Consider the following 19,318-nt stretch of genomic DNA (forward strand, 5'->3'; position numbering starts at 1 on the left):
TTTAAAAACTGATTAAAATTTGCATAATTAAAAAGAGGGAAAAGATTAGGCCAGGCCCGCCTGGTGGAATAAAAAGGTCTTAAGAGCACGGCGGAAGGTGCGCAGATCCGGGATCCTCCATATCTCCGGGGGGAGCTCGTTCCAGATAGTACGTGCCCCCACAGAGAAGGCTCTCCCCCTAGGGGCCGCCAGTCAACATTGTTTGGCCGACGGCATCTAGAGGAGCCCCTCTCTATGAGAGCGTACTGGCCGGTGGGAGGCTATTGGTGGTAGTAGGCAGTCCTGTAGGTAACTAGGTCCTAAGCCATGGAGCACTCTAAAGGTGGTAACCAATACCTTGAAGCGCACCCGGAAGACCACTGGGAGCCAGTGCAGCTTGCGCAGGAGAGGTGTTACATGGGAACGCCATGTCGCTCCCATTACCACCTGCGCGGCCGCACTCTGCGCCAGTTGGAGCCTCTGGGTGCTCCTCAAGGGGAGCCCCATGTAGAGAGCATTACAATAGTCCAGGTGGGAGGTGACGAGGGCATGAGTGACCGTGCGTAGGGAGTCCCGATCCAGAAAGGGACGCAACTGGCGGATCAGGCGAACCTGATGAAAAATCCTCCCGGTCATGGCCATCAAATGCTCTCCCCGGCTTGGTCCATCACAGGTCCCTCCGACATGAGTGATGTCAAGCTGGCCATGCCCACCCAGGCCCCCTGCGGTCAAACACAAACAACCCTGATGCGGCCCTCAATGAAATCGGGTTTGACACCCCTAATGTAAGGTCTGCTGCTTGGATGTGGGGTTGGTCTGGAGGACCTCTGGCGTCCCTTCCAACTCTATTATTCTGTTTTGTTATTCTAAAGTTATCTTTTTTTTACGACCATGTGTAATAATCCCATCAAGCCCAAAGAAAGTCCAGAATGGTATAGGATCTCCTGCCATGGGCAGAGGATTGGACTAAAAGACTTCCAAGGTCTATGTGTCTGGCATAAATTGAAACATTTAATTGACCAGAAGATTTAGTTGACCAAACTGAGATAATCTATTTCAACACGAATGGGATTTGTGGTCTCTTAGGCAACTACGTAATGCTAATAGAAGAGATTCTTTGTAGCTCAGGGTTGAACTGAGAAGTCCTTTTGTGCTCTCTGAGCTTGATGGTTTTCTTGGAGACGTTTCATTACCATACTAGGTAACAGCATCAGTGCTACAGGGGGTGGGGTGTGTGGATTGGAGTAGGAGTAGGAGAGCCTCTCTTATTGTTCTAGGACAGAACCAGTTACCAGTGCTATAATCTAACAATAGGATGGAAGCTAATTACGTGTGAAAGGACCTTTTTCAAAATTCAGGGACCCAGAAGAGTTTACTAGTATAACATGTACACTGTCTCTTCCCTAATTCCTGGGACAGGGAGGGCTATACAGGTAGTCCTCGACTTATGACCACCATTGAGCCCATGTTGCTAAGCGAGACATTGGTTAAGTGAGTTTTGCCCCATTTTTCAACCTTTCTTGCCACAGTTGTTACGTCAGTCACTGCTGTTGTTAAGTTAGTAACCCGGTTGTTAAGTGAATCTGGCTTCCCCATTGACTTGGCTTGTCAGAAGTGTACAAAAAGGGATCACATGACACTGCCATCATAAATATGAGTCAGTTGCCAAGCGTCTGAATTTTGATCACGTGACCACGGGGAATGTTGCAACGGTTGTAAGTCTGAAGCATGGTCATAAGTCACTTTTTCCAGGGCCGTTGTAACTTCGAACGGTCACTAAATGAAGTGTTGTAAGTGGAGGACTACCAGCACAAATTAAAGAACCAATTATATTTTAACTCTGCACTACTATTAATCTTCTCATCGTTCCCACCACCCATCTCCTTCCACTTATGACTGTATGACTGTAACTTTGTTGCTTGGATCCTTACGATTTATATTGATATTATTTCCTGATTGCTTATTTCTACCCTATGACTATCATTAAGTGTTGTACCTTATGATTCTTGAGGAACATATCTTTTCCTTTATGTATACTGAGAGCGTATGCACCAAAGACAAATTCCTTGTGTGTCCAATCACACTTGGCCAATAAAAATAAATAAATTGAAATTTACCTGTTGCCGGGTTGATGGGTTCCACAGCCCAGGTTAATGGAAAACTGGATCATATGTGTAACAGTAGAAGGAAGGACTGGCAGGACATGGAAGTAATCGATAGCCCAGATATTTCTGTCACGTCCTTGGTGGCTCTTTTGCTTGAGGCAGAATTTGGTTGCCGGAGTTTGAAGTTCTGGACTGATGACAACGGAGACCAAAGAGGGACTCTTAGATAGAAACAACAAAAAACAGACAATTGCGGTTAATTTAAACAGTTTCAGTTTAAATGTAGTTCCTTCAAACCCTAAGACTCTTAATTTAAATTTAGCCCCTTCAAACCCTAAGACCCTCCGTTTAAATGTAGTTCCTTCAAACCCTAAGACCCTCAGTTTAAATTTAGCTCCTTCAAATCCTAAGACCCTCAGTTTAAATGTAGTTCCTTCAAACCCCAAGACCCTCAGTTTAAATTTAGCTCCTTCAAACCCTAAGACCCTCAGTTTAAATGTAGTTCCTTCAAACCCCAAGACCCTCAGTTTAAATTTAGCTCCTTCAAACCCTAAGACCCTCAGTTTAAATGTAGTTCCTTCAAACCCTAAGACCCTCCATTTAAATTTAGCTCCTTCAAACCCTAAGACCCTCAGTTTAAATGTAGTTCCTTCAAACCCCAAGACCCTCAGTTTAAATTTAGCTCCTTCAAACCCTAAGACCCTCAGTTTAAATGTAGTTCCTTCAAACCCCAAGACCCTCAGTTTAAATTTAGCTCCTTCAAACCCCAAGACCCTCAGTTTAAATGTAGTTCCTTCAAACCCCAAGACCCTCAATTTAAATTTAGCTCCTTCAAACCCCAAGACCCTCAGTTTAAATTTAGCTCCTTCAAACCCTAAGACCCTCAGTTTAAATATAGCTCCTTTAAACCCTAAGACCCTCAGTTTAAATATAGTTCCTTCAAGCCCTAGGATCCTCAGTTTAAATTTAAATGTAATTTATTTAATTAAATTTAAATTTAATTCCTTCAAACTCACATCCTTAGATGCTACATTTTCCTTTCATGAACGGGTCAGATTTTTTTCTGTATCCCATCATCAACCTTTAAAAGTGACCCACACTGCCTAAAAGAATTTCAGAAAGTGGCATTAGCAGATATTTCTCTCTTTACAAATTGGAGTCAGGCTGTTGTAATCAATTTAATGCTCTTTTCAGGATACATGTTGAATACTTACCCTGTGGGAAGCGTAACTCATTACATCAAGAGTTATGTGATCTTTTCTTCCTTCAATTTTTGCGTATAATAGGACATCGTTTTCATGAGCTTCTCCAGTGTCACAGCTCCCTCCTGAAATAAGATGCAAGATGCATTAACTTTCTTTCTACTTTAATAGTGACAATGACTGTTTTTGGTTTATTAAGGTAACGTGGGCCAATATAGGGGAAATAATTCTAACTGAATATTCAACTTTCATTCTAATGCAAGTGGAACAATAATATGCATAATAAAATGGCTTGTATGTATAGTAGATTTCTTACCAATTTCCCTGTTGTTAAAAATGACCTTCCCCCCATCCCCGAATTATTCTTTACCTTAAGGCAGGAGTGTCAAACTCAAGTCCCGGGGGCCGGATCTGGCTCATGGGGTGCTTAGATCTGGCCTGTGGGACCACCCTGGAAACAGTGAATGACTGCCCTGCAGTGCCTCTGACAGCGAAAACAGAGCTCCGTTTTCTTCCGAGCTCCGTTTTCGCTGGCAGAAGGTTGCAGGAGGCTGTCGCAGCCGAAAATGGAACTTGCGAGGGCCATGTGCGGCGCTCCTGAGCTCCGTTTTCATTGGCAGAGGGTTATAGGAGGCCGTCACAGCTGAAAACGGAGCTCTCGAGCCCATTTTCACTGTGCTCAGGCCCCCACAAGCGCCCCCGACACGAGTGACGACGAGCTGGCCACTCCTACAACATAGATATGACATCACTGGTTCCAAACATCTTCCGTCACTTTACAATAATATTAGTACTCATATAAACAAGAGCCTTGGTAGTACAGTGGTCTAAGGCACCCTGTTATTAAGCTGGTTATTAAGACCAGATGCCTGCAATTACTGCAGGTTCGAATCTCTCCAAGGCTCAAGGTTGACTCAGCCTTCCATCCTTTCTAAGGTAGGTAAATTGAGGACCCAGTTGTGGGGCAATAAGCTGACTTTGTATAAATATACAAAAGAATGAAGGCTATTGCTTAGCGCATTGTAAGCCGCTCTGAGTCTCCGGAGAAGGGCGGCATATAAATCAAATTAAAAAAAAAAAACTAAAAAAAACCCCAACCATATAGTTCTTTAGCTTTGTTCATTATTTAAACATATCATATTAATACTTTTTCCCTTATTTCTGTATATTTATTCATCTCTTAAACATACATTTATCTATAATAACATCTATATTTTTGTTCTAACACTATACATTTGTCTTGGCTACCCTCATTATCTATCCAATCATAAAATTGTTCCCAGATTTTGTAGTATTTAGTTTCGCTTTTATCCTTGAGTTCCAAAGTGAGTCTGTCCATTTCTGCGCAGTTAAAGATTTTCAGTAATATTTCCTCTTCAGTTGGAATATCTTTCTCTTTCCATTTTTGAGCGAAGGCTATTCGTGCCGCTGTGAGTATATGCAGTAATAAATAATTTGTACCTTTCTTATATTTTCTTTCTATTATTCCCAGTAAGAAAAATTCCAGTTTGACTTCTATATTAGTTGACAAAATTTCTTCCAGCCAGTTCTTTAATAAATTCCAAAACTTTTGCACCTTTGGGCATTCCCACCACATGTAACACCATTCATCTTGATAACCTCATTCAATGCATGCTCGGGAGTTTCCCCCTCCCCACATAATAGAGATTTATATTTGCATTTTTTCACGGCATAATGCTAATGAAACTAAACTAATCCTAGTTGAACACTTGCATTTTAAACATCAAATTAAAATCTATTATTTTCTCTCTCTTTTTTTTTAAAGCAACATTTGAATATTCCACCAACTCATTTTCACACAATTGGTGTTTTCAGTGAGATCATCCAAGCTGTGCTGAGCTAATAGCTTTTTTCTCGGAGTTCAAAAGGTTGACAAAAGTGTCTTTCCTGTTTTCCGTCAGGTGTGGCCTTCCTGGATACAAAACAGACTCCGTTTCCTGCTGCACTCTTGGTCCATCAGACGTTACGAACGGGATTTGACAATTGAGACGGAAGATCAGAGAACCCCTTTCCAGTAAGAAAACGGTGTTTTTGTATCTTGTTGACAGAAAAAAACCAGTTTCACGAGGGAAAACAGATCCGTTCTGTTTCCTTTCTCGTTCTTTCCATTTCGCATTAATGGACGTAGTGTTGAAAGGATGAGTTTTCCCCGTATAGTTTACCCCGATTTGCGGACGTTGCAGAATAATATTTGGGGAGGGGAAGGTGAGGAAGGAAGGTTAGGAAAAACAGGCTGCATTGGATTGCGAAATTTAAATTTGCCTGTTGGTCTCAACCTTAGTTCCAATCATGAAAAGTTTCATGAAAAGTCAGTAATGGCATGTCCCAAAGGTGCTTTTTCAGGAGGCAACTGGACTTGTTTTTTTTCTTTTGAAGATGTTTCGCTTCTCATCCAAGAAGCTTCTTGTTCTGCCCCAGTTACGGACCCCAAAGAACACAGCATACACAAAATTTGTACAAAACTTAATTTACTAAAATAACTCAGTCTTTTTCAAAACAAAGGCTGTTAGTAAACTTTCTTAACAGCCTACAAGAAACCAAAGATAAAGTAATCACAATCTTACTAAGGTTGGCAGAAAGCCCAGAAGCAATTTGCAGAGAATCCAGACACGAAGGAGAGTGAACTGAAGTTGTTCCCTACAAATTGCTTCAGTCGGCATTCCTCCTTAAATAGGCTAAGGGAGTGGCCAATTAGCCCCAAGTCTTACTCTCAAGAAGACCTCCTCTTGAGGAGCCACTCCTGCCTTTTGGCCACTCTGCGCGCCCGTGCATTGAGAAGAGGCTCCTCCTCTTCTTCCTCTTCATTTATGGGAGCTTCTGGAGGTTCTGAAGGCCCTGGCTGAATCCCTGCCTCTGGCACCACATCTTCTCCAGCCTCCTCATTGTCTGACTCGAGTGCCAGCTGCACAGGCTGCTGGCGCAACACCACCATGAAGGATTTATATATTATGGTCCGCCAGCAGCCTGCGGAGCTGGCAGCAGAGTCGGACAGTGAGGAGGTTGGGGAGGAACATGGGCCAGTCCTGGAGACTGGGGAAGGCTCAGATGCAGGCTCTGCATCGGAGGCAGAGAAAGAGCCATCTGGGAGTTATGTGCTGTCTTCAAAGCCTCCAGAGTCGGACATCAGCGAGGCAGAGGAATAGGGGGAGCCTGTTCCCAGTGCATGCATGCGCAGAGCTGCAAAAAGGCAAGAACAGTTAAAACAAAAGGGATGACTCAGAAGTAGGGCTTGGAGATGATTGGCCCCTCCCATAAGACAAAGGAGGAGCAAAGGCATGTGAGCCTTTGCAGGAAGCAACTTTGTTCGTTCTGGTCGGTTTAAATTCTGAAGCTACATTTTTTTGTCTCTGTGCTCCGTGTGGCCTTGCAAAGCTAGTTGCCAATTAGGTCTTTGGCAGCGTGTCAAGGGAGATAAAGGTGGGTGCTTATTAGCCTTATCCCGAAGGACTGTGGCAGACTTCTGTTGGACTCTTTACAAACGATTTGCGATTCATTATGGGCTGTGAATGAACATAATTCACAGCCATTGAAATAAAAAGAGGGTTTTTTGGGACTAATCATGTGCTTTTTACTGTCTCAGGAAGCCTAGGTTAGAACATTATATTCCTTGCAGAGAGCTGGTCATTTGCATCCTTTTAGAGAGTTGTTGAGGCCACTTGGAGGTTTAATCTGTGTCCTCAGGGTCACCTGAGTGGTACTAATGGCTGTGGAGCTTTCTTGGCTGCAGGTTGTTTTTCTGCCCTGTGTCCCTTCACTGTTGAACGCAGGAGCAGGTGGTTGGGGATGAGTCTGTGTTGTCTCCATCTCAAACTGAAGTGCAAATGGTTCTTGTCGTCTGCAATTTTTAGGGAAATCTGTTTATACTCCCACACCCATTTGCACTACTCACGTGACCCTCAGGACACAGATAAACCTCCAAGTGGCCTCAACAGCTCTCTAAAAGGACGCAAAGGACCAGCTGTCTGCAAGGAGTATCAATCCTTCCCTTCCCCACCGTCCAGGCAGAGCTGAAGAAGCTTCTTGGATGAGAAGTGAAATGTCTTCAGAGAAAAAAGGTGGGGGGGCACGTGACTGAGTGGACTCACGCCCATGCTCACTCAGTCACATGACCCCCCCACCTAGCAACGCCCACAGGAAAAGGTAGGAATTTATTGGGAATTTCCACCTATCTACCCCCGCCCTCCCTTTGCCAGTCACCCCCATTTCTCTTCCTTTAACAGCCCCGGCCCTAGCCCCACTTCCTCCCCCACCACCGCCTCTTTGTTCGGGCTGCTTACCTTCTGTGGCAGCTGGTCCAGAGTCTGGAAGGCAAGCTGACCAGAGTTTTTGGTGGCCCCCAGCCAGCCGCCGCTGCTGGAAAACAGCTGGCAGAGAAGCCTCTTTGAGAGTTGCTTTGCGGCTGCGGCAGCTGGCCGCAGGCTTCCAAAAAGTACCAGAGGTCGCGGAAAAAGCTGCTGCCATCGCCACCATGTTCTTCGTGCATGCGCATCCCATTGGACTTGCAAGGCAATGGGATGCATGTGTGCAAAGAACATGGCGGGCGGGGCGAGCGAGCGGTGACTGTGGGGACCGGTTCGGGAGCGTGGCCAGCTGGCCATCACTACTAGTTCGGTGACCTTGGCCAAATTTCCACCAACGGTTCGTGCGAACCGGTGCAAACCGGCTGAATACCACCTCTGGAAAGATAACTGTTTCAGGTGTCTCGGAGTATAGTCATGTTGGTCACATGACCACAGAAAGGTCTTCGGGCAATGCTGGCTCCCTCAGCTAAGAAATGGAGATTTATTTATTTATTTATTTATTAGTCCAATTTATATGCCGCCCTTCTCCGCAGACTCAGGGCGGCTTACAATGCATTATAGCAATAGCCTGCATACTTTTTTGTATATACCTGCTTATTAGGGCTTTCGGCCTCCCCCTAAGCGGTGTTGTTCTATACAAAGTTGGCTTATTTTCCCCACAATATGGGTCCTCAATTTACCTACCTCGAAAGGATGGAAGGCTGAGTCAACCTTGAGCCTGGTGAGATTCGAACTTGCGCTAATTCCAGGCAGCTGGCAGCTAAATGCTAGCACTTAACAGCACTTTAGTCTGCTGCACCACCGAGGCTCACCGAGGTGAGCACTACCTACTCTAGAGCAGGGCTGTCAAACTCCCGGCCCCACAGGCTGGATGCGTCAAACGCTGGCCATGCCCACGCCCGGTTTAGTGAAGGGGGAAAAAGTCCCGATACGTCACGTGATGCTGCCGTGATGATGTGAGTTTGACCCTGTGCTAGAGTCAGAAATGATCGGACAGGGAAAACATTTGTACCTTTTACCCTTTTAGGTTCCAGAAACAAGTGGGAGATCAACTCATTTGAACATACTCTCCTCCACTGTAGGAAAATATGAAATAGTGAAGAAAGATTAATGGCGTGTACTCACCCATGCTGAAATAAAACCTCAGATTTCCATAACCTGTCATGTCCATGTATGGAGTGCATAGTTTTCTCTCGCCTTCTCTGAGGAACACGGCGGATGAACCCGATTCCAAGGTCCCACATTCGTTGCTGATGATTGCTCCAGATATATCCCACCTAAAGACATCCGAGAGGTAAGGATCAGTTCATTTCTGGACTCAGTTCAAAAACACTAGGGTTTTTTTTACCTTTACAGTCTTAAAAATCATGAGGCGGGATATTAAGGAAGGGCTACTATCGAGCAAGGGGACATGGTGGCTCAGTGGCTAAGACGCTGAGCTTGTCAATCGAAAGGTTGGCAGTTCAGCAGTTCGAATCCCTAGTGCCATGTAATGGGGTGAGCTCCCGTGACTTGTCCCAGCTTCTGCCAACCTAGCAGCTTGAAAGCAGGTAAAAAAATGCAAGTAGAAAAATAGGGACCACCTTTGGTGGGAAGGTAGCAGCGTTCCGTGCACCTTTGGCGTTTAGTCATGCCGGCCACATGACCACGGAGACGTCTTCAGACAGCGCTGGCTCTTCGGCTTTGAAACGGAGATGAGCACTGCCCACTAGAGTCAGGAACGACTAGCACATATTTGCGAGGGAAACCTTTACCTTTACCTTACTATCGACCAAATGAATTTTTCCTCTATTCAAGGGAGAAAACCCTGATGTTTTCACCACTACCACAAGAAGGTTAAACTGGTGATTAAGGCAATAGAAGAAATAGCGAATGGTGAACAGTTATGGAATCTGTAAAGCATTAGTATAATACTTAAATACTTACAATACTATAAAGTATTTATAAAGCCTTGGTAAGACTACACTTGGAATATTGCATCCAATTTTGGCCATCATATTATTAAAAAAAGATGTAGAGATTCTGGTGCAGAAAAGAGCAACGAAGATGATTAAGAGATGTTTGGAGGCTAAAACATATGAAGAATGGTTGCAGGAATTGGGTAGGTCTTGTCTAGTGAAAAGAAAAGACCAGGGGAGACAGGAGAGCAGTCTTCCAATATTTGAGGGGCTGCCACAGAGAGGAGGGAGGTCAAGCTATTTTCCAAAGCACCCGAAGGCCAGACAAGGAATAATGGATGGAAACTGAACAAGGAGAGATTCAACCTAGAAATAAGGAGAAATTTTCTGACAGTGAGAACAATCAACCCATGGAACAGAAGTTGCCTTTGGAAGTTGTGGGAGCTTCATCCCTGGAAGCTTTCAAGAAGAGACTGGACTGCCATCTGTCAGAAATGGTGTAGGGTCTCCTGCTTGGGCAGGGGGTTGGACTAGAAGACCTCCAAGGTCCCTTCTAACTCTGTTAATCTGTATATCTGTTTTTGCTTGTGACATCCAATCATATACTTGTAGACTTCCTTAAAGGCTCATTGACTGCACCGTTCTTCGTCTTATAAAGGCAGCTGATTTGCAGATAGGGTGAAAACGGGCCAAATTAAGTTCTTAAAGGCAGGATTTATAATGTTTCTATTAGTATGCATGGATTCCATAAAGGAAATGTGTCGAAATGAGCTTAGAAAATCAGGATGGCTGCTTTATTGGGATATCTCCCAGGAAATCCATTTAGCCTAATGTTGACTGGCAATTAGAACTGTTTAATTGGAACAGATGTCCCATCACTTCTAACCGTTAGAGATGCCACTCTGCAATTTAAAATGGTGAAATGATCCCCATGTTTATCGCCACGCTCAATAAGCGGTAAATTTCTAACTAACCCTCAAAAACTTTGGGCGGATCTGAAAGTTCGCAAGACTAAGCCTTAAGTAGCATTTACACATTTAAAAACAATACAGCAAGGGTGTCAAACTCGATTTCGTTGAGGGCCACATCAGGGTTGTGTTTGACCTCAGGGGGCTGGGGGTGGGTGGGAATGGAGTGGGGTGGGAATGGAGATTTTGCAGTATCCTTCCCCTGCCACGTCCACCAAGCCATGCCCACAGAACCGGAAGTAAAAAAAAAATTGGATTTCACCACTGCTTTAGACGTCTTGACTCACCTCCATAATTCAACAATCATGGGTCCTTTTTTTATAGCAATGATTGATTTGGGGCTGAAAAAATGACATTCCTAGAATCTGATCACTTCATTCCTTCATTCCTAGCTTAACCACATTTTCCTCTTCCTGTTGATCTGACTTCTTACACAATTATACACTTTTTCCTTTTTTTTTTTTTTTGCCAGTGCTCTGGCAAAAAGTATCTGGCCAATTTTACCCCCGTTAGGCATTGCATAGAAGGGCCATTCAGACAGCGAGATACATGATTTAAAATAAATTTAACTTGGGGTTGAATTTATTTTAAATCATGTATCTCACTCTTTGATGATCGCCCAAGATATTAGGGGATTAAAAGATATGAAGAGCAGTTGCAGGAGTTGAGTATGTCCAGTCTAGTGAAAAGAAGGACTAGGGGTGACATAATAGCAATGTTCCAATATTTGAGGGGCTGCCACAAAGAAGAGGGAGTCAAGCTATTCTCCAAAGCACCTGAGGGCAGGACAAGAAGCAATGGATGGAAACTAATCAAGGAGAGAAGCCACCTAAAACTAAGGAGAAATTTCCTGACAGTGAGAACAATAAATCAGTGGAACAGAAGTTGCCTTCAGAAGTTGTAGATGCTCCATCACTGGAGGCTTTCAAGAAGAGACTGGACAGCCATTTGTCTGAAATGGTTTAATATCTAGTGCTTGAGCAGGGGATTGGAGTAGAAGATCTCCATCATCAGCATCCATTCTTTTTGTCTGGCAGTTAGTGTTCTGTCCCCCTTCCCCACACAGGCAAACACACAACCAGGCATGCCTGCCAAGATTTTATGAAGCAATCAGACTTGCAGGTAAGAGTTTTGGCAGTAAACTGCGAAATGCCTGCCAAGTCAGTTTTCACTCACAGTAAGCAAGAGAGAGTTTATCCTCAGTCCGGTCCAGTAGCAAAAAGTAATCCACGAAGCAAGAGTTCGCCAAGGTCCAATCCAAATATGCACAAGCCAGATTTCAGGTAACGCGATGTGACTTTCAGGTTTTTAATTTTGACCGTCACAAAGCCTGAAGAGCAATCACACCCACTTTTATTCCTTGTGGGGTGTGGCTCAGTGACTCAGCTCAATCTCTGGCCCTCCCACGCCTCTTTCGTTGTTGCGTACGCTTCTCCCTACGACGCTGCCTGGGATCAAGCCAGGATTCATCATCCTCGCTACCTATCTGTTGTTGTTCCGATATGCTTTCCTCCTGGCATATTCCAGGCTGTTCCTCTTGGCCTTCGGATGGAACCTGAGGCATTGCCAGAGAGGAGGGTCCTGGAGAGGGGGGGCCTTGTCAGTTCCTCCCCATTACCTTCTGAGTCCTCTTCCTTTGTTAGGACAGGCTCGAGAGTCGGGGTCACAACAGTTAGATTCAGGAACCGTATGCTTAAAATGGGCTTTTGCAAAGAATTCATCAAGAGCAGATGCAGAATTGCATCTTGGCCTGGACGAAGTCCTCCTGCGAACTGACACAGCATGTTCGGCTGTGCATTTTTCTTAACCGTCTGGCTGTTGCAGCATGAAATGAATTGGAGATTTCACCGAACAATTCCATCATTACTAATACGGCAGTTCAGAACCCAGACTGCAGGAGGTCAGCGATTAAGTCAAAAAGATCATTCTTCAAAGGCGGATGGCGTGCGTAATGGAAAGATTAATTCAGAAGTTTTGTCCAGGAAATTCTTTGTTCACTGACAACTCCTGAAAGTATCAGTGTAATATTTTATTTTTATTTTTTTTGGTCTTTGGGACCGAAAGCCAGTAGAAAGGTTGACTGTTTGGGCATATAATGCCACATTTTAAAGGCTCACGATTCCCTGCGGATGTGGAGTGATGGTAAATTTGTAATAGTTAAGGAGAAAGGCAGCCCAGGGAGACTGTAAATTTGGACCAGTGGTGGGATTCAAATAATTTAACAACCGGTTCTCTGCCCTAATATCCAGCTGGGTGGGCGTGGCTATGGTGGGCGTGGCCAGGGGATGTGACAGGCAGCACTTGGCCTCCTGCACACCCCTGGGAGCAAAAATGGGCCGCAGGGAGGGAATGAGCTGCCCCCGTGCCTCGTTTTGGGCCTAGTAGGCCTCTCTGCAGCCTCCTGGGAGTGAAAACGGGCCACGGGTGGCGCGCTGCACCCCCCGTACCCTGTTTTGGGCCTAGTAGGCCTCTCTGCACTTACCTGGGAGCCAAAATGGGGCGCCTGTGGATTCCTGGAAGGGGAGGGGTCAGCCAGCAATTTAACTACCGGTTCACTCAAACTGGCCCGAACCGGCTGAATCCCACCACTGATTTGGACCAGATAACACAGCAGCAATGACATTCTAAAAATTGAGGCTCTTGAGGGACAGAGACACTGTAGGCTAAACTGAATGTATAATGTTTCAGCTCAAGAACGCAATTCCTGGATATAAATTTTGAGACTCTTCTTCAGCTCTATGGGTTTGAAGGAAAGCACCTTAGGTGCACTACATCTAAAAGTTTAAATGGATGAAAACTCTGAACCATAGGATCTGATTTCAGATCAGACTGAAAAAAAAAAAATCAGATATGGACACAATTATTTCTAATTTATATATTTATAAATTTATTTCTGATTCCTCCCCCCCTCCCCCCACCGATCCGTAAATCCTAGGGAATGGATTGGCAGCCAGATACAAAGACTGTGTAAATTTGATCTCGGATGTCTACATCCACTAAATTGTAAGGTTCTTTTTGATGTTCTGAACTTTAATCACTCCAAAAGAGATGGTGATTAGAGGATGGATGGATGGATGGATGGATGGATGGATGGATGGATGGATGATAGATAGATAGATAGATAGATAGATAGATAGATAGATAGATAGAAGATAGATAGAAGATAGATAGATGATAGATAGAAGATAGATGATAGATAGATAGAAGATAGATAGATGATAGGTAAGTAGGTAGGTAGCTAGGTAGGTAGATAGATATGTGATAGTTATGTGATAGATAAAAGACAGACAGACAGACAGACAGATAGATAGATGATAGAAGATAGAAAGATAGCTAGCTAGCTAGCTAGCTAGCTAGATGATAGATAGCTAGAAGATAGCTAGAAATAGATAGATGATAGCTAGATGATAGATAGATAGATAGATAGATAGATAGATAGATAGATAGAAGATAGATAGAAGATAGATAGATGATAGATAGAAGATAGATGATAGATAGATAGAAGATAGATAGATGATAGGTAAGTAGGTAGGTAGCTAGGTAGGTAGATAGATATGTGATAGTTATGTGATAGATAAAAGACAGACAGACAGACAGACAGATAGATAGATGATAGATAGCTAGAAGATAGCTAGAAATAGATAGATGATAGCTAGATGATAGATAGATAGATAGATAGATAGATAGATAGATAGAAGATAGATAGAAGATAGATAGATGATAGATAGAAGATAGATGATAGATAGATAGAAGATAGATAGATGATAGGTAAGTAGGTAGGTAGCTAGGTAGGTAGATAGATATGTGATAGTTATGTGATAGATAAAAGACAGACAGACAGACAGACAGATAGATAGATGATAGAAGATAGAAAGATAGCTAGCTAGCTAGCTAGCTAGCTAGATGATAGATAGCTAGAAGATAGCTAGAAATAGATAGATGATAGCTAGATGATAGATGGATGGATAGATAGATAGATAGATAGATAGATAGATAGATAGATAGATAGATAGATAGATGATAGAATCTGTAGAAAACAGGCAAAACCTGGACTACACCATTGTGGCCTTTATCCTGACTTTTTTTTTTTAACTATAACCTCCAAGCACCTCTGCTGATTTTATTAACCATACTGAGCGATGTCAAATGTACCAAAATGCCATTTGTTTTATTGTGCAGTTTTCAAAAAACATTTGGATAGGACAGGTTGGAAAATTAAATTTGGTCATAAATTCATTTCTATCACCATAAAAAGTGGTAAGTAGTGTCAAAGGGTTGGAGGAGATGGATTTTTTTTTTTCTGAATAAATAACGCTGCTCCCTTTCTCCCATCTTGTTTGATCTCATTATACAAGAGCAGAGGCGGCATATTAAGCGAGACAAGAACATTCAACGCCTTAATATGAAAACAGAACAAAATGTAAATACATTGTTGGCACATGACATGTCCATTCTTCTTCAAAATCCTCGCAGAGATATAACTCAGTTGAGGTTTGCATCAAATACATTTTGGGCAGTAGCAGGGTTAGCAATTCATTTTCACGTTCTGCTACGTTAATCAACATCAATAAAGACTCACACGGAATGGCTAAACTTTATATCCATCTAATTGGATTTAGATAGTTAGAATAGAATAGAGCTGGAAGGGACCTTGGAGGTCTTCTAGTCCAGCCTCCCGCTCAAGCAGAACCTATACCCATGTGCCACAGGTGGGTGTGGAGCCATATCTGTGGGCACGCGAGTGTTGCCCTAGCTCAGCTCCAGTGCACATGTGTGCACCAGCCAGCTGATTTTTGGGCTTTCTGGGCCTACCAGAAGTCAGAAAATGGGCATTTTCGGTCTCTGGAGGGCCTCGGTGGTGGGGAGGCCGTTTTCACTCTCTCCAGGCTCCAAGAAAGTCTCTGGAACCTGGGGAGGGCAAAAAACGGTCCTTCCGGGCCCAAGAGAAGTTGGGAAACGGTTCGTTTCCGGCCTCCGGAGGGCCTTGGAACTCTTTCCAGGTTCCAAGAAAGCTTCTGGAGCCTGGGGAGGGTGAAAAACCCTCCCCAGGCTTCAGGGCCCATCAGTAACCTTTTTGCCGTCACATGACAAAAGCGAAGGGGAGCGCAGGGGGATCACATGCGCATGCGTGGCGTGGCATGGCATGGCGTGGCGTGGCAGGGGGGCATTGAACTTAGAATTTGGCTTAGAATTTTTATTGGTGAATTTTATGGGTAAGGGGTTTTAAATTGGGGAAAGCCATTGGATTTAATTTTGTTTTAAATGCATTTTAATGTTTGTATTGGATGTTTCTTAATCTTGGCTGTTCACCACCCCGAGTCCTTCGGGAGAGGGGGCGGTATAAAAATTTAAAAAATAAATAAATAAAATAAATAAATAAACTTTACGTTTACTTTACTAAACACGTGTCTGTGACCCCCACCGCGCTCCCCCGCTTTTGGCATGCGACGGCAAAAAGGTTAGCCATCACTGACCTATGCCATTTCGGATAAGTGACTGTCTAGTCTCTTCTTAAAAACCTCCAGTGATGAACCACCCACAACGTCTGAAAGCAAAATGAACGGTTGACATCTTCAATGGTATGTCTTAACTTCCATTAAGGTGTCACCTTGTTATGATTGTTCAGATTTGGTTATCTATTTGTCCATGCGGGTTATCCCATCAAAGTCAGAGGTAGTATTCAGCCGGTTCGGACCAGTTCAAGCGAACTGGTAGCTCCGACGATCAGCTGGCTCTGCCCACCTGCCCCCACCCTATCCTGTCCTTTATTTCCTTCTTCCTGGCTCAGCTGATTTGCAGGGCACAGCTGATTTTCACGCCTCCGCTGTTCTACTTACCGGGGCTGCCTTAGAAGGTAAGCAGCTGAGCTTCAAATTGCTATATTTTGAATGCTGCGCGCAATCCAGTTTCTACCAGTTCTATGGGCGTGGCTTGGTGGGCGTGGCAAGGGAAGGATACTGTAAAATCTCCATTCCCTCCCCACTCCAGGGGAAGGATATTGCAAAATCCCCATTTCCTCCCAATCATCTGGGACTCAGGAGGAAGAGAATAGATGGGGGCGGGGCCAGTCAGAGGTGGTATTTACCGGTTCTCCGAACTACTCAAAATTTCCGCTACCGGTTCTCCAGAACTGGTCAGAACCTGCTGAAACCCACCTCTGGTGCAATCATGCTAGGTGTATGCCGAAAGCACGCGCTCACCAAACCGGATTGTTAAACCGGTTGCATCCCACCACTGACCAAGGTTAATAGATATGGCTTGTTAAAGATGTTCCCACATACCAAAACTTATTAACTTTTGCTATATTCTCAAGCATTAATAAAAAACAACAACTTGGAAGTTGTTTTAAAGTGAGATAGAGAATGAAGTTGCAATAACCAAGAAATGGAGAACTCTCTTAGGAGGGAATGATACACAAAAGAATGCAATTTGTCCCCAACTGGGGGGGGGGGGGAAACGGCAACAGGAGTCTAAGAGAACTAAATAAATGAGTGTAAGTTATCCAAGGAGAGAGGAGAGGAGGCATTAAGATGATACATACAGTATGTCTTCTCCACAGTAAAGACATAAGCAGACCCTTTGCAGGCCAAAGATAGATCAGATAATGAAAAGTGACAGGGAATAAGATAAGGTCAGAGCCTGGAGAAGCAAATAAATAGGTCCAAAGACAGATTCAGAAATTAGAGTTCCTGGATGATTCATTCTACCATGCAGGACACGCCAACGGGGAAACCAGCAATCTTCTGTAGCAAAGGGAAAAAATGGCTGAACTAAACTTTGTCTGGCTAAGATCGAAACTTGAAGACAATTAGCCTATGTTGGTTTTTCTGGTGCAATTGGGATGATAGATGACCACATCCAGTTCTTAAGCCACAGGATCTCTGCCACATAGTGATAAATATAAGGCTGGGGAGTATCAGAGAGAGAGAGAGAGAGAGAGAGAGAGAGAGAGAGAGAGAGAGAGAGAGAGAGAGAGAGAGAGAGAAAGAAAGAAAGGATAGGAAGAAACTCCGAATAGCTACCCATTCTCTGAACATCGTCCATCCTGGGTACTCAATGAGGCAGGGATCCTGTGGGAAAAAGAGTATGCGATCAAAGAATTAAAGGATTCAACATAACGACTGCGAACGATTGTTGGGAGTTACAAATGTTGAATGAATCAAGGATCAAGAATTTATGTTACTTTATACTAACCAAGGAAGACTATCTGGAACATTTTAAATAGTTGAGATAGAATCTTCCATCAGCCTTAGTCAGCATAGAGAATGATGAGGGATGATCAGAATCATATGGTAGAGTAGAGTAGAGTAAAGTAGAGTAGAATAGAGTAGAGTAGGGTAGGGTAGGATAGAACAGAATAGAATAGGAAAAGAAAAAATAAGAATAAGAATAGAATAGAATAGAAAAAGAAAGAATAAGAATAGAATAGAATAGAATAGAATAGAATAGAATAGAATAGAATAGAATAGAATAGAATAGAATAGAATAAGGAAGAAAAATAGAGTAGGGTAGGGTAGGGTAGGGTTGGGTAGGATAGGATAGGATAGGATAGAATAGGATAGGATAGGATAGGATAGGATAGGATAGAATAGAATACAATAGAATAGAATACAATAGAAAAAGAAAGAATAGAATGGAATGGAATGGAATGGAATGGAATGAGGAAGAAGAATAGAGTATAGTAAAGTAGAATAGAACGAGGAAGAAAAATAAAGTAGAGTAGAGTAGAGTAGCGAAGAGAAGCAAAGCGAAGAGAAGAGAAGAGAAGCGAAAAGAAGCAAAGAGAAGAGAAGAGAAGAGAGAAGAGAAGAGAAGCGAAAAGCAAAGAGAAGAGAAGAGGAGAGAAGAGAAGAGAAGCAAAGAGAAGAGAAAAGAAGAGGAGAGGAGAGAAGAGAAGAGAAGAGAAGCGAAAAGAAGCAAAGAGAAGAGAAGAGAAGAGAAGAGAAGAGAAGCAAAGAGAAGAGGAGAGAAGAGAAGAGAAGAGAAGCGAAAAGCAAAGAGAAGAGAAGAGGAGAGAAGAGAAGAGAAGCAAAGAGAAGAGAAAAGAAGAGGAGAGGAGAGAAGAGAAGAGAAGAGAAGCGAAAAGAAGCAAAGAGAAGAGAAGAGAAGAGAAGAGAAGAGAAGAGAAGAGAAGAGAAGCAAAGAGAAGAGGAGAGAAGAGAAGAGGAGAGAAGAGAAGCAAAGAGAAGAGGAGAGAAGAGAAGAGAAGCGAAAAGCAAAGAGAAGAGAAGAGGAGAGAAGAGAAGAGAAGCAAAGAGAAGAGAAAAGAAGAGGAGAGGAGAGAAGAGAAGAGAAGAGAAGCGAAAAGAAGCAAAGAGAAGAGAAGAGAAGAGAAGCAAAGAGAAGAGGAGAGAAGAGAAGAGAAGAGAAGAGAAGAGAAGAGAAGAGAAGCAAAGAGAAGAGGAGAGAAGAGAATTCTTTATTGGTCAAGTGTGATTGGACACACAAGGAATTTGTCTCAGGTACATAAGCTCTCATATGGGGAATATTAAATTGCCTACAGATGCTGACAGTTGCTGAAGTAAATGTTGGGAAAGCCTTATTGTCTGTAACGATGGTTATAGTTCAAATTTTAGAAGATGCGGGGGCAGAGGCTGTTTGAAAGAAAACAAGTGACTGAATTAAAAGATGCTCAAGAACGCTTTCCTAGAGACTTGCTCCTTGTGGCTTACCTTGAGCCTTAATTGAAAAAATATGAAGCATCCGTGCAACTAGTAAAAAAAAAATTAAATCCCAAACCGAGAATTCAAAATAGGCTAAAACACAGGCACGGGAATTTCTTACTTTCAACCTCATCCGAAACCAGAGGACAGGTGATATCAACAGCCAGTATGTACTTCCACT

At 43.4% G+C, this 19,318-nt stretch overlaps 1 protein-coding gene across 3 annotated transcripts in view; it reads right to left on the reverse strand.

Annotated features, from left to right (window-relative positions):
• RELN (reelin) overlaps nt 1-19,318 on the reverse strand; it is a 382,634-nt gene that overhangs the window by 161,001 nt on the left and 202,315 nt on the right. For 2 of the 3 annotated variants that reach the window (XM_060692666.2, XM_060692665.2), the window contains exons 12-14: nt 8,734-8,885; nt 3,299-3,411; nt 2,097-2,305 (exon numbers count right to left, since the gene is read on the reverse strand). In XM_060692666.2, coding sequence (XP_060548649.2) covers nt 2,097-2,305; nt 3,299-3,411; nt 8,734-8,885 — 474 coding nt within the window. Of the gene's footprint in view, nt 1-2,096; nt 2,306-3,298; nt 3,412-8,733; nt 8,886-17,496; nt 17,545-19,318 lie in introns of all 3 variants that reach the window. The other variant, XM_060692664.2, reaches the window with a different exon arrangement.

Source organism: Pantherophis guttatus, chromosome 7 (genome assembly GCF_059756535.1).
Source record: "Pantherophis guttatus breed Tessera chromosome 7, ASM5975653v1, whole genome shotgun sequence".
Classification (NCBI taxonomy): Eukaryota; Metazoa; Chordata; class Lepidosauria; order Squamata; family Colubridae; genus Pantherophis; species Pantherophis guttatus.